General features: G+C 34.1%; 1 protein-coding gene across 1 annotated transcript in view; it reads left to right on the forward strand.

Moving 5' to 3' along the window:
- Positions 1 to 1,409: 1,409 nt before the first annotated feature.
- Positions 1,410 to 13,582, forward strand: part of LOC136036098 (uncharacterized) — a 70,618-nt gene continuing 58,445 nt past the window's right edge. The window contains exon 1 of the mRNA XM_065718093.1: positions 1,410 to 1,526. Coding sequence (XP_065574165.1) covers positions 1,491 to 1,526 — 36 coding nt within the window. The 5' untranslated portion in view covers positions 1,410 to 1,490. The remainder of the gene's footprint in view (positions 1,527 to 13,582) is intronic.

Consider the following 13,582-nt stretch of genomic DNA (forward strand, 5'->3'; position numbering starts at 1 on the left):
ATCAAAATTAAAGGGAGCTGGCTGGTTGCTTAGGCCCATCAGTTGATGAGAATATTTTTCTCGAATAATCTCCCTTCTTTGTAAGCCTTTTTTCTGTGTCCTTCACGAAGAATGGGCTTGCCTAACCTTCCATTAAAAGCTCCTAACTTCTAAGATAAGAGCCCCAGTAACGTTGCAACGGGGAGTTCATATTGAGTTCTTGCGTTGAGGTCAGAGTGATCATCAGTGAGGATATCTACAGGGACAATTCACGATTACTTTTTTTTGGGGGGGAGGTGTATTCTTCGAAATCTAGAGGGCAATTTTTCTGATTTTTCAATGAATATCCCCAAAGAAGAGTAATTTCAACGGAAATGCCCCAAAAAACCTGAAATCTATGGGGGCATATGACCTCCCTTCAATTGTTGCGACGGGATATGTAAATACCTTCATTCTGTGCAAGTAATTTATCCTTTTCTTTTTTTCTCAATTGCTCTTGTGTCCGAATTTTATTAACATTTCTGTGGTGATAATATTATCGTCATATATGAACTCCCCACTGCACCATTATCGGGGCTTTTTTCTTAGGAGTTAGGAGTTTTTAATCGGGAGACTTTCCTCAGTTTCCTTCTTCCTCGATGCTTCCAGATATGACCTTACACTTGTCATGACCTTTTTTTGTCATATAGTTTGATATGTCATGTAAAACAAATAATTCTAGTAAACTCAATGAAATGTTCCTTTTTCATCTCGCAAAAAAAGGATTTACCTCACAAATTTCTGTAGTTTGATTTCCAACGGTTTTTAAAACTTCTTTAAAAACATTCTACAGGTTTTTTATAATGATCTTTTTTATAAGCGATAAATGGATGTCATTGTCGGGGGAAGAAGGAACAATATTCTTTGAAACATACAAACTAAAGAAAGAAAATCGTAAAATATTTTTTAGCCGGTGAGTATTTATAATTCCTTTCTAATGAAGTAATAATCCACAAGCTATGTCTCTTTCAATAATTTTATCATGCCGATGTATATGTGTAAAGGTCCATTCTGCAGGACAAGATTTGATAAGGAAATTAACTGTAAAGATACTAAAATTATCATTAATTATTAGATTAAAATGCATATATCTTATGATGTCAATCTTCTCGTTGACAGCTAATAAAAGTTGTTGCTTCTCATGTTGAAAAAATTCAAGCGGTTCAGAAACACAACAACGTCAAAAAGTCGGTCTGAAAAACCATTTTGTTTTACATAAGACATCTTGAATGATTGAGCAAGTTAAAAGTGAAGTTGGTTTCAAGTTGAGAGTACCTTTTAATAAGGGTAAGGGTAATATGTGTATGAATATGCACACACTTGATTAAAATCAATCCTTAAGGTGTTAAGAAGTTTCAAAAATCCAGATTAGATTCCAAGAAAAACCAATGTGAAAGTATCCATACAATATGTTAAAACTAAGCAATTGTACTATCTATTTTTCAGTGTGACTACTCACGTTTAGTCTAAGGATGTTCGGTCTATTGCTAGTTGTAATTTATTTGGTGGTGAGTATATCTTCTGTTCTTCAGTATATTGCTTAATAAGACATGCTGTAGGATAGAACCTTAATAGTTGTCATTGTGTCGATCTGAAAATTGTAAATCGAATAAATAATCTCCAAAATTTCCGAAGCCACCATTTGAAGCGGCAAATCAAAGGATGAACAGAGTAAATAAAGTAAGGTTGATTTTCTTCAGAGTATATCCAACGGAAAAAGAATTCCTAGAGTTGAGACCCACTGCAGCTAAGAATACCCACCGGCTGCATATGAAAGAAGAACGCACAAGATTTGTTCGTGTTAGTCAACGAAGTATTTAGACATAGTATACGGACATAATGTCAGATGCACTTAATCATTGACAACTGAAAACGTCAAAAATAACCTGCCCCCTCATCCCCCAATTGACGTTATTTTGTCTACACAAATAGAGAATTTGAATTTTTATTCAATTTACTGCAAATATTTTAAGAGGTCGCGGAATTGGAATTAAAAAATCTCAATTTTCAAACTTGATTATGTCTGTAAAAGCTTTCAAAGTCAAAGGATTTCAAAATTATGACATGCATATCTGATAAGCTTGATGTCTCTGCTTTTCAGGGGGTTCCTTATGTTAAGGCGGAACTAATGAATAATCGAAGCATACTTTGAGCTATAGTCGATTAAAATTTTAATTTGAAGTTTTGGAGTACATAAGAATCTTGACAAATCTATTCAAAACGAATTAAGTAGACAATAAATATATGGCACTAGTCTCCACAAAGGTTATTGTTCTTTCTGTTCGCAGTAACTAACCTAAAAAGGGATGCTAGATGTATTAACACCCCCCTTCCCCTGTAAAATAGTCCCCTCCAAGAATACCCTCTCACGGAATTTACCATCCTCCCACAATACATTTCGGTACTTGTGTATTATTCAGAACACACTCAATAAGTTAAGTTAGGTTCTTTCGTGAAACAAACTACGATGCAGGTACATTATATGAGAAAAACCGGTTTCACAGCCGCAAAGACAAAACTCAATTTGGTTTGCTAGGCATAGTGATAGAAGATAGTGTCTGAACATGGATTTTGAAATGAAGATTTGGGATTTGCCAAAGACTGAAAAAGAGGCAATTATATTTTTCCAGGATAAGGGGTTGTTGTCCACAACAAAACAGTGCGTCAATTGACACAACATGATTTTATAATCTTACCAGAAGGAACATTTTTGTTCCTTCTGTTCCTATGTTTAACCTAACCTAAACCACAAAAAGAAATTCGACGACTGTGTTCTGAATAATACACAAGTACCGAAATTTCTCCCACGGAAATTGACTACCAATTTCTGAACTACTTGTTTTTTTTTTTTTATTAAAATTAGGTAGAAGATCTAATAGCACTTATTTTTAAATTTTGTTTAATTTCAATTCTGTTTTTCTCTTTTGGGGTTGAGTAATGATTGCATTGGCAATCATTGGCAACTGTGTATTAGTTTTCTTATGATGGATGTATACAGAGATAACAAGGTGGAACCAAGATGTACGAGTATCTCTCCGTGGACTTGGTCTGGTAGTGACCGGAGTTATTACTATACAAAATCTTTGGGGATGGGTCATGGATTGATGGATATTATTGATTAGCTCACTATGTTTACCTAATGGTTTGGGACACATTAGTATTAAAATTACTGCATAAAAAAAGCAAACAAACAAGCATCCATGATATACGAGTAATCACTTCACCCCCTGTTTAGTAGAAATCACTCTACTATATGATCCTAGCCGAGTTGTTGGCACGCTAGACTCGAAATTCTATGTCAGAAATAACAGAAGTTCGAGTCCTCGTGTCACAGGTTATTTGGTTTGGAACGAGGTGAGTGGTGTGACTCTTTAAGCTCACCCAGAGTCGACCTAGTTCTAAATGGATACCTGGAGAAATCTGGGAAGGGTGAACGGGAGGGGTGTGCGAAAGCACAGGATAAATGGATCTCAAACTCTCATTGAACTTCTTGGCTGACGAGCTATGACACGGATATCAGCATCACCTGTTTGGACTGTAGACTCTTGTGCCACATTGTTTTATTTTTTTTATTTTTTTTTTTACTTTTGACAACAGTCTCACCACTCTAAACTGTCTTTTTACAAATTAAAAAAGACTGCTTCAAGAGCTTTTCATTCTCCAGGGCTCACTCCTCTCGCCATAGTCCCCAGCTTAGGAATTTTAACGATATATTTCATTTTGGTTTGTAATTGGCATAGGCGATATAAAGCAAGGTTACCTTTTTTCTTTTTGAGAAAAACATCGGCTTTAGTATCTCCTTTTGTGTTATTTAGCCTGTAAGAATAATCCCAAGACAAAAAGCCATTATGCATGATAGACTGATCGATTGAAAACCCAAACATTTTGATATCAAGCAAATATGAAGATTGTTCTTTTAACCCATAAATTGATTTCTACAGTTTTCTCAACTATTAAATCTATAAATATAAATGAAGTGCTGTTTTACCTTCAGCACAGAAGCCGATGGATCTTCTGGGTCCCTTTTAAATCCCTTTGGTCCTAAGCTTTCAATAAACTCCTGAAGTCTCCGTCGAATATCTTGCGCAAAAACAAGTGTCGGTTCTCTGTCTCTGGAATCGATAGACTCAAAGCTCATTTGTGAAATGGTATCCCCACGATCCCGAAGCTGAGAACAACTTCTTCGTAAGTACTGAAAATAAGTGATTCATTTAAAGGCTTCAATAAATAGTTTTAAGGCTTCAATGAAGTCCTCTTAAGGGGGATTCGATACATCAAAAATAATTTTGTGAGTCTAAACATCGGCTGACTGTCTCGAGGATAAAGGACCCATTAGTGAATTCTCCCAGCATCACCAGAAAATTCCCCAAGCAATTTTAGTACAAACTGATAGAGGATCTTAAATGTGTCGACAGTTCGAAAGGCTAACGAGGGGATAGATTAAAAGAGTATTATAGAAAAGGAGCAAGATAGATTAAGATGATAAAGGATAGATTAAAATAAAGAAAACGTATAATCTCTTAACAGAGAATATTTTTAGGGTCTGCCCTTAGGGTTTTTCAAAAATGTCCTTGATCGTATCTGCTATTAGTTTCTTGTCGTTTATTCGTATCTCTTATCCAAGCTCTACAAGTTAGGGCAAGACCACATGATCAATTTTTTAGTAATTTAGCCACACAAACGCAAGAAGTTTATAATAGATGAGATAGGATTATCCTTTTAGGTATCAAATCTTCTTAACGTAAAGAGAAAATGGAGATAGAAAAGATTTTTTAAAGTTGCCATTTCTCACGCCGGAAACTTTATTCTGTCTCCAAAATAATGAGTGTATAAAGTGGATAGGCAAAGATATCTGACGAAAGAGCATATAATGACTATCCTACAATCCGCCAGGGGGCCTACTAGAGCTGGTAACGAGAAATGAAAATAACACCAAAATTTCATTCCCGTGCCATACATATTTCACGTTGCGTAGGGTGGGTTCATAAGGAGCAAAGGGACGCAATTGTATTATCGATCAAATGAGCTTCAACCACTATCTTGTGGCCATCCAGAATTTTGAAAACACTTATGGAAAAACATATAACACTGGTACCAAGGGCGTATCCAGGATTTTTGTTGGAAGAGGGGTGGTTATTTTTTATAGGGAGGGGGGGGGTTCACAAAAGATATTTTCAAACATATGAAAAATGTGTTTATATACATTTTTGTGACATGTTTTTGGCTTTCAGGAGGGGGAGGGCGGTGAAGCTCTTTCCTACCCCACCGCACAGTGTCGGTGAATTGAAAAAACTTTTAAGGTTACAAAGAAAAACATTTTGGATAGGCATTGGTTTATTGCATTGTGGGAGGATTAACTGCCAAAAAAGGATCGAATGCCTTAATATGAAGGCTTTTCAAACTCTCAAATATAACTGTAACTATACACTATAGCTATAAATATATATAGCTAAAATTAAATAACTTTTTAACATAACTATACCCTATTAGTCCCATTATTTTATGCAACGTATCATTCATAAATTCACACACCCATAATGCAGCAGTAAGACTTACTTGACTTACTTGACTTAAGTCTCCTGCCGGGCACTGCTCGGCGTAGAGAGTGACGTCTGCCTCCTCCACCCACTTCGGTCCATGGCGAGTATTTGCTCTTCGCCCTGTCTGATGTTTGCCATCGTCAAGAACTCGGACAGGCTGTCGGACTAACGTTTCTTCGGTCGGCCGCGAGGTCGCTTCCAACCAACTTTGATAGGATCGAAGTCATAGATCATCTTTGCGGGTAAATGTGGTGGCATTCGAAGCAGATGCCCGAACCATAAAGTGACTTAATAAACAAACAAAGATTTCTAGGCCTTTCCTAATCATGGTTTAATCAAATGTTGCCCCTTGAGTGCATTTTTCATTATTCAAGAAGGGGTTCTACCCCTCCCCCCACGGCTACTGCATTGAATTTAAGGCCTAGAGTAGTTGAACCATAAGGCAACAGTAAGGTGACTTAATAAACGAACAAAGTTTTCTAGGCCTTTCCTAATCATGATTTAATCAAATATTGCCCCTTGAGCGCATTTTTCATTATTCAAGAAGGGGTTCTACCCCCCCCCCCACGGCTACTGCATTGAATTTAAGGCCTAGAGTAGTTGATAGGAGTGATGGAAAATCAAATTTACAAGTGTCACTAGTATTTCAAGAGTTACTCAATTGAAATAGAAACATCCAAAACATGATCCAAAGGATCAAATGCCTTTATATGAAGGTTTTCCAAACCTTCTAATATGACTACACCCTATTAGTCCCATCATTTTATTCAACATATCATTCATAAATTCACAAATCCATAAGTAATTCAGCAGTTAGGAAATAAAAAAGTTAGGGAAATAAATAAAGCAGTTAGGGAGGTGGTGAATAAAAAAGATTTCCTAAGTCCTTCCTAAGCACCACTTAATCAAATCTTGCGCTTTTGTGGGTAATTTCATAATTGAGGGAGGTCTCCCCCCTCCACAGGTGCGTGGGGAAAATTTCCCCATTTCCGTGGGTAGAAAATTTCTAGAAACGGAATTTCGAGTTGGTGAGAAGAACAAACAGCTGTTAAAGCAGTAGTGTCACCCTGCAGCACAAATAGTTTAAAAAACATGTAAGAAAACATGTTTCTGGGAGCAAAATTTTGAAATAATATCTATATGATATTAAAAATGATCTGAATTTAAATCAGTAAAACTTCTTTTAAGAAAGTAAAGCGTGACAGTAAATCAAAAGGAGATGAAACTATACTATCCATTAGTGGGCGTTATTTAGCTGTATTTTTTTGTTTATTATTAGAGTTACTTTGTTGTCACTGGTAGGGGACTCTTGCATTGAGTAGAAAAGTCCTTGCTAAATTTCTCAAATTACCAGTAGTTTTACAAGATTTTTTTTCCGCAAAACTATCCTAGCTGGAAAAGTAAAATTTTTCAATTTTTTTATCGTAATCCTGCAAATCCTCAAATTACTTATCTGAGGAACGGAAAAAAAAATTCCGTGTCTCTTCTAGATTTCATGGAAAAATTCTTGAGAAATTAATCTCGGAAGCCAAACTAAATTTTTTTGGCCCGCTTTCTGGTATTTTTTATTTAATGCCTCTTTTGTTTTAATCAAGTATTGCTGTGAAAAGAACACCAGATGACATAAGCTTTCTTATATACGGAATTGCTTCGTTCATTCAAATATAATTTCCAAAATTGCCACTCCGCATTAAATTTTTTATATCGTAAAGGCATTTTTTTTAAGAAAAATTTGATTTTTTTTTACACACAGATAGACAATTCTTGATTTTCTAAGAATAGAAGCTGAGAGTGCCTTTCCAAAAGTGAAATTGATACTGTGACTTTTCTATACTAAAATTTTGAGTTTGTGACTTCCCTACATTTTTTCTTAAGTATAATGTCCTAATTTCGAAAAATCAAATTTTCGAAAAAATCAATTAAAAAAAAATTGAAAAATGTCGAAAAAATCAAAAAATGAAATAACTTCTGAAAGAACTTTATATCATGTTTCAAAACCTAAAAAAAAATTTTGCATCAGTTATAAATTTTTGGAAAATGATACCCTAAATTTTGATTTCCAATCACAGAAGTTCCAATTTTGTCTACAATTTTAGATTTCGATGTTTATTATATTTTATACGTTTAACTCCGTCGAAAGTTAGTAAGAACACTGCTCTATATTAAAAAATGAATTGGATTTCATAAAATATTTCATAATGAATTTCTACTTATAAATAATTTCTAATGTCATTGTGCATCGATTCCCTTGATATCCTAGAGGTAACTTTTATTTCTCTGTTGGAAATACTGTTGGAGAATATTTCTCAAACAGTGATAAAACAAATTTTTATGAAAAAAATTTTGATGAAAAAATCTATATATAGGCCTATTAAATTGACTGCCATATGTTTCTTTCAATATTAAAATTTTTCTTGAGATTATCAGTTTCAATCCACAAGGAGATATAAGATCCTCTGTATCCAAAATAAAGCCGAAAAGGCAAGGAAAGGGTATTTTTACCTTCCTCTTAAATTCAAATATAATACAATACTGGAAATCTAAATATAAATTCAAATATAAGTTCAATAAATATAATTTGAATTCAAATATAATATAATACTGGAAATCTAAATTTCAAAAAAGAGCTGCCGATTTATTTTCTCTCTATAGTTTGCAATATGTATATCTACTATAGTTTTAAACGTCAAATACCATGAAAAGTAAGCAAGAAAACATGCAGTCTTCTGTATCCAAAATAAAGCCGATAAGGCAAGGAAAGGGTGTTTTTACCTTTACCTTTTTACCTTGAGTCTTTTTACCTTGAATATAAAACATTCAATCTAGTTTAAGCTAAAGCTTTGAATTCAAAGGGAAGACCATTGCTCGCACTTCTACTATCTTCGTACATTTGACACAAACTGAGATCAGTTGGTTATCAAGATTCCTTAGTTCTGAGTTGAAAAGCTGCTGAATCATTTTTCTGTATCGGTAAATATAATAAGCAAAATAAAACCGAAAGGGGAGGGAAAGAGTATTTTTACCTTCCTCTTAAATTCAAAAATAATACATTTTATATATTTGTAGTCAGCATGATACGGAACTTTTTTTTATGAATTTGTTCTTTTGAAGCTTAGATTCTTGGAGTTTAAGTCACTGTTGGCCCAGGTTACTCTTTATTTACAACTACGTACCATGTACTGTTTGAAAAAATTGCAAAAATATGACTAAAACCAGTTTATATTTTTTTTGTAGAATTGAGGTCATGTTTTGCAAGGGTTAATCTTTATTTACAACTCGTTACCATGTATTTTTTGAAAAAAATTTCAAGGCTTGAGCAAAACCAGTTAGTAGCCAATTTTGTACAAATTAGGTCACGATTGACACGGGTTACTTCTTACATAAAAATCGTTACCATGTACTGTTTGATAACATTACCGAAACTCGACTAAAACAAGTTGAAAAGCCTTATTCCTCCGAACAGATTAGCATATGGATATGAGTATCTTATTACACTAAAATTATTTCTACGATACGAGTGCAGCTATCACCTCGCAGCACTCGTAATACACACTTTGTCCAAATATACTCCAATAAACATTGGAAGGATAGAAGGGTAACTTTATGAGGGGGGGGGGGGAACTTAAATCGTCTTTTTAAGTGCCGAATTATAGATTTGACGTTACAATATGTGATGGTACCTAACCTAATCAACAGCTATAACAGGTATTTGAGGGTGAGTGCCAATCATGAAATGATTAGTATGTGACACACAGTCAGGGATTACTCAGATGTCACATTACACGTTGTATCATAGGAAGGGATTTATTTAAGCGCAGGGGATGAGGAACTATCCCTAACCTTAAAAGGCACACATTATATGAAAATTATACAAAATGTACGAGAAACTACAAAACTCCAGAGGGCTGTGGATAAGTAGATCTACTTGAGCTGTGGCTGTGGTATCTCTTGCACCCGCGGCAAAATCTTGATTAGCCCCCCCGCCTGTCTCCCAAACATTTCCGGGCCAAATTTTAACATTAAACATTAATATTAACTTAAGTTCATTAAACAACCACTCATTACTGGCCACCGACACTGCAATCACTAATAATATTTGATAGGCAACTCTTATGTTTGCAAGACCCCTTCATCTTCGTTTTGCACAATTAATTCCAACAGAATTAAAATTAATTAAATTTGTTCTACTTACTTTTATTTTCAAGGAATGGCGGTGATGATATGGGAAAAAATAAAGTTTCGGATTCAATTTGCTTGTACTTACGGCCAACTACGCCATCTACTTGATTTTCATAAAAACTAAATTTCTAATATTACAAAATGATTATCTGTTAGATTATTTATTAAAAATTCCTCACCCCTAAAATTTCTGCATTCGCGGTAAGTGTTTCCTCTGTCTTCCCCTAAAATCACCTCTGTTCTAAAATAATAAAAAATAGAAGCCAAGAAACTTATTGGTTTGTTAGAACAACTCCAAAATCCAGCACATGTTTCTACATATAATAAAAAAAAAGAAAAAATATTCAACACGGACATACGAATGACACATTAACTACTATTTCATCTAAGGTATGACTGAAACAACTAATGCAAGAAAATTGTAGAATCTTTTTATAGATTTCCCCCAAGAAAATGGAAGATGCTCTTTTGGGGCGGGGCTGGAATAGTTTTGAAAATTCCCAGGATTGTTTTTCCAAATTAAAAAATACAATTAAAAAAAACAGCCTCTTCATTTAAACTTTTCTAACCAAACTAAGCTTTTCTTAAGTTTTCTAAATAAAGTAAAAAAAAGACAAATTTACCGTTCCCCCGATTTTGAAAAATACATTTTGACCCCCAAAGCACTAAATTTTCGTAAACTGATACCATTATTCATCGCAATGCAAGGTCACTCAGCCTAATGCGGCAAAAACCAAGATCTGATTCTGAAATTTAATCAATAAAATCAGGATCCTGTTGTTACATAGTGTCCCATTTTTAGTTGCAGAGATTAAAATATTCCCTAGAAAAACTTTTTTTAGGGAATCTTTTTATGTCATCTCCTTTTCAAAATGAGTCAAATCAAAGTCGTTTTAAATATTAAATCCTTGTTTAATTTTCAAGCTTATTAATGTAACGTCAGCTGGTTTAAATAAAAAAAAAAGAGAATACTTAGTTGTAAGCAATGCTATCGCTCTGGTCGTTTGAAAGAGTTAGATGTGATCTCGGCGCTCCAAATGAAAGTCGTTGGTTCAAAGACTAATAAGCATCTCTTATAAAAAGAAAATAATAAATTATGCCCCTTAATCTACGGAATAGTTTCTGCTCGTTTTGATTATTTACTATTATTCTTTATTTTGCTCAGAAAAAAGCTTTCATTAATTTAATTTCTGATTGTTTCTCATAAGTATGTCATTTTTCGTGGTTTAATTTTCCGATTCGTATAACTACTTGCGTTGCAGGGCAACACCACAGCTATCATACTTGTTTAGTTTTCAATCAAAAATTGGAAATGCTTCCGAGTATCGGATTTGTGAAACGGGGTAGAAAAGTCCCTGCTAAGTTTGTACAATTACTAGAAGTTTTCCAAAAAGAAATCACCTTTTCCACAAAAATAGCCTAGAAGGAAAAAGAAAACTTCTTGGGAACAATTTTGAATCGTAATTCTGCATAACATCAAATTACTTCTCTGAGGGTCGGAGAACAATATTCCATACTTTTTTAGATTTCTTGGAAATAATTCAGGGAAAGTTAATCACGAAAGCCAAACGAAAGTCCTGGGTGGCTTTCTAAAATTTTTACCTGATGTTGAAAAATACCTTGGGGGAGGAGTATTTTTACAGAAAATTCACTTTTTGGTATCATTGAAAATCTAGAAAAAACGACAAATTTAGCCCTTCTGTACAACATCCCCCTCTTAAACTCAGTCAAATCAAAAGCCACTGTTGCCATGTAGGAAAAAAACCCAGTCATTTCCTCGAAATGTCTATTTTTTTTTCTAGGGTCAGTAAGTGTCTACATTTCACCTTATAGGATGAAAACAAAGAATGTCCAGAGTTTTCCCTTTAATAGTGAAAGGGGAATGGCGTTAGCTAGAGAATCTAAGGAAAGGGCCCCGGGCGTGCCATAATTTATATATATATATATATATATATATATATATATATATATATATATATATATATATATATATATATATATATATATATATATATATATATATATATATTATACATATACAAATGTATGATATTTTACATACACGAAGTAGTTTTAATAAATAATATTATAAATAAACTAAGTACTATAAATAAGATGAATACGAAATAATAATTACCGAGAGTCATAATTTCGACAATAGTTAGCAGTCGTTCATAATGTTTGCGGGCAGCAATTAGACCCTGTGGGATGAGGACCTTGAAGTATTTGAACATATCCGAGTCCTTGCCACCCATTACGTCGGCCATTTCTTGAGTTAGTTTAAAGGGTGAGGATTCGAAATTAAAATTTTTCGGTGACGAAGACAGCATATATCCGAAATCGATGTGGATCAGGTGACCTTCATTATCCAACAAAATATTGTTGTTGTGCCTAGAAAAAAAGGGTTTTTGTTTAGCGACGAGGAGCTGAAAAAACAATTAGAGGAAACAAGTCACAAGAGGGATAGGGAATGAAAAGACTGAAAGAAAGAGAAACAGCAAGAGATGGGACAGGGCCGCAACCACGACTTCTGTTCGGAGGGGGGAGGGTTACCTCAACAAAAATTTGAAATACAATAAAAATTTGATTGTATGTATTTTTTTTACTTTTTTTTTTAATTTGAACGAATCGGTTACAGTTTTCGTTGGGGGGAGCATTAATCCAGCATTGCAATGGATACAGCCCTAGAGCAGGATAAGGAGATGAAGAGAGGAATGGATAAAGAATGAAGATATTAAGAGAGAGAAAGAGAAAGAGAGAGAGAGAGAGAAAGAGAAAGAGAGAGAGACAGAGAAAGAGAGAGAGGGAGAGAAAGAGAGAGAGAGAGAAAGAGAAAGAGAGAGAGAGAAAGAGAAAGAGAAAGAGAGAAAGAGAAAGAGAGAAAGAGAAAGAAAGAAAGAGAGAAAGAGAAAGAGAGAAAGAGAGAAAGAGAAAGAGAGAAAGAGAGAAAGAGAAAGAGAAAGAGAGAAAGAGAGAAAGAGAAAGAGAGAGAGGGATAGATAGAGATTAATGACATGAGGACACTTTTTTTCATTACCAAGAAAAGCAACTAACTGAAATCCTCGGCCCTAGATTATCAGGAGAAGGCTCCTTTGAAAAAAAAACAAACATTAATAAGTTTTACCATTCAGTAATGGCAAAATATATGTAGCATAGGAAATTGACGTTTTCATACACTTTCTACTCCAAGTCGAAATACTACCCCAAAAAAGCGCCAAAAAGTTGACATATCATGGTAGCTTTATTTAAAAGTATTAATTTATTTAAATTTAAAAGTAAAATATTATTTTAAATAGTTTAAATTTAAAAATAATTTTAAATAGTTTGGAAATAAAATTTAAAAGTTTAAAATAAAAACAATTTTAAATAAATTTAAAAGTTTCATACCGTGGCACATTCGAGGTGCAACTTGTTCTTATTTATTTTGAAGAATGAAACTGTATTGACGAAACAGTAACAGAGATAAACAAACTGTATTTAACAGATGGGGTAAAAAAAATTATATACAACTAAGTTTTAATACACTTCCGTGCGACAGACGGGATTGAACCTATACACCCACTGTCGGAGAATACGGCCATAACCGCTGCACTATCGCACGGTAACAAATTCTTTGATTTTCCTAATAATTTACTCACTTTCCTTTATAAGGGCTGATGTGTACACCTCTTAGCATAGTCAACAACAGACTTGAGATTATATTTATATGGTAAAATTCTAGTTAATTGACTTCTTGCTATCTCGGAAAGGGTATAGGTTAAAAAAGTAAAACTTTCAGGGATGGGTTTACAGGCTAAAGTATATACCGGAAAGGTATTTTAAATACCCACCTCCACCCCTTCTCC

The sequence above is a fragment of the Artemia franciscana genome, chromosome 15, assembly GCF_032884065.1.
Source record: "Artemia franciscana chromosome 15, ASM3288406v1, whole genome shotgun sequence".
Lineage (NCBI taxonomy): Eukaryota > Metazoa > Arthropoda > Branchiopoda > Anostraca > Artemiidae > Artemia > Artemia franciscana.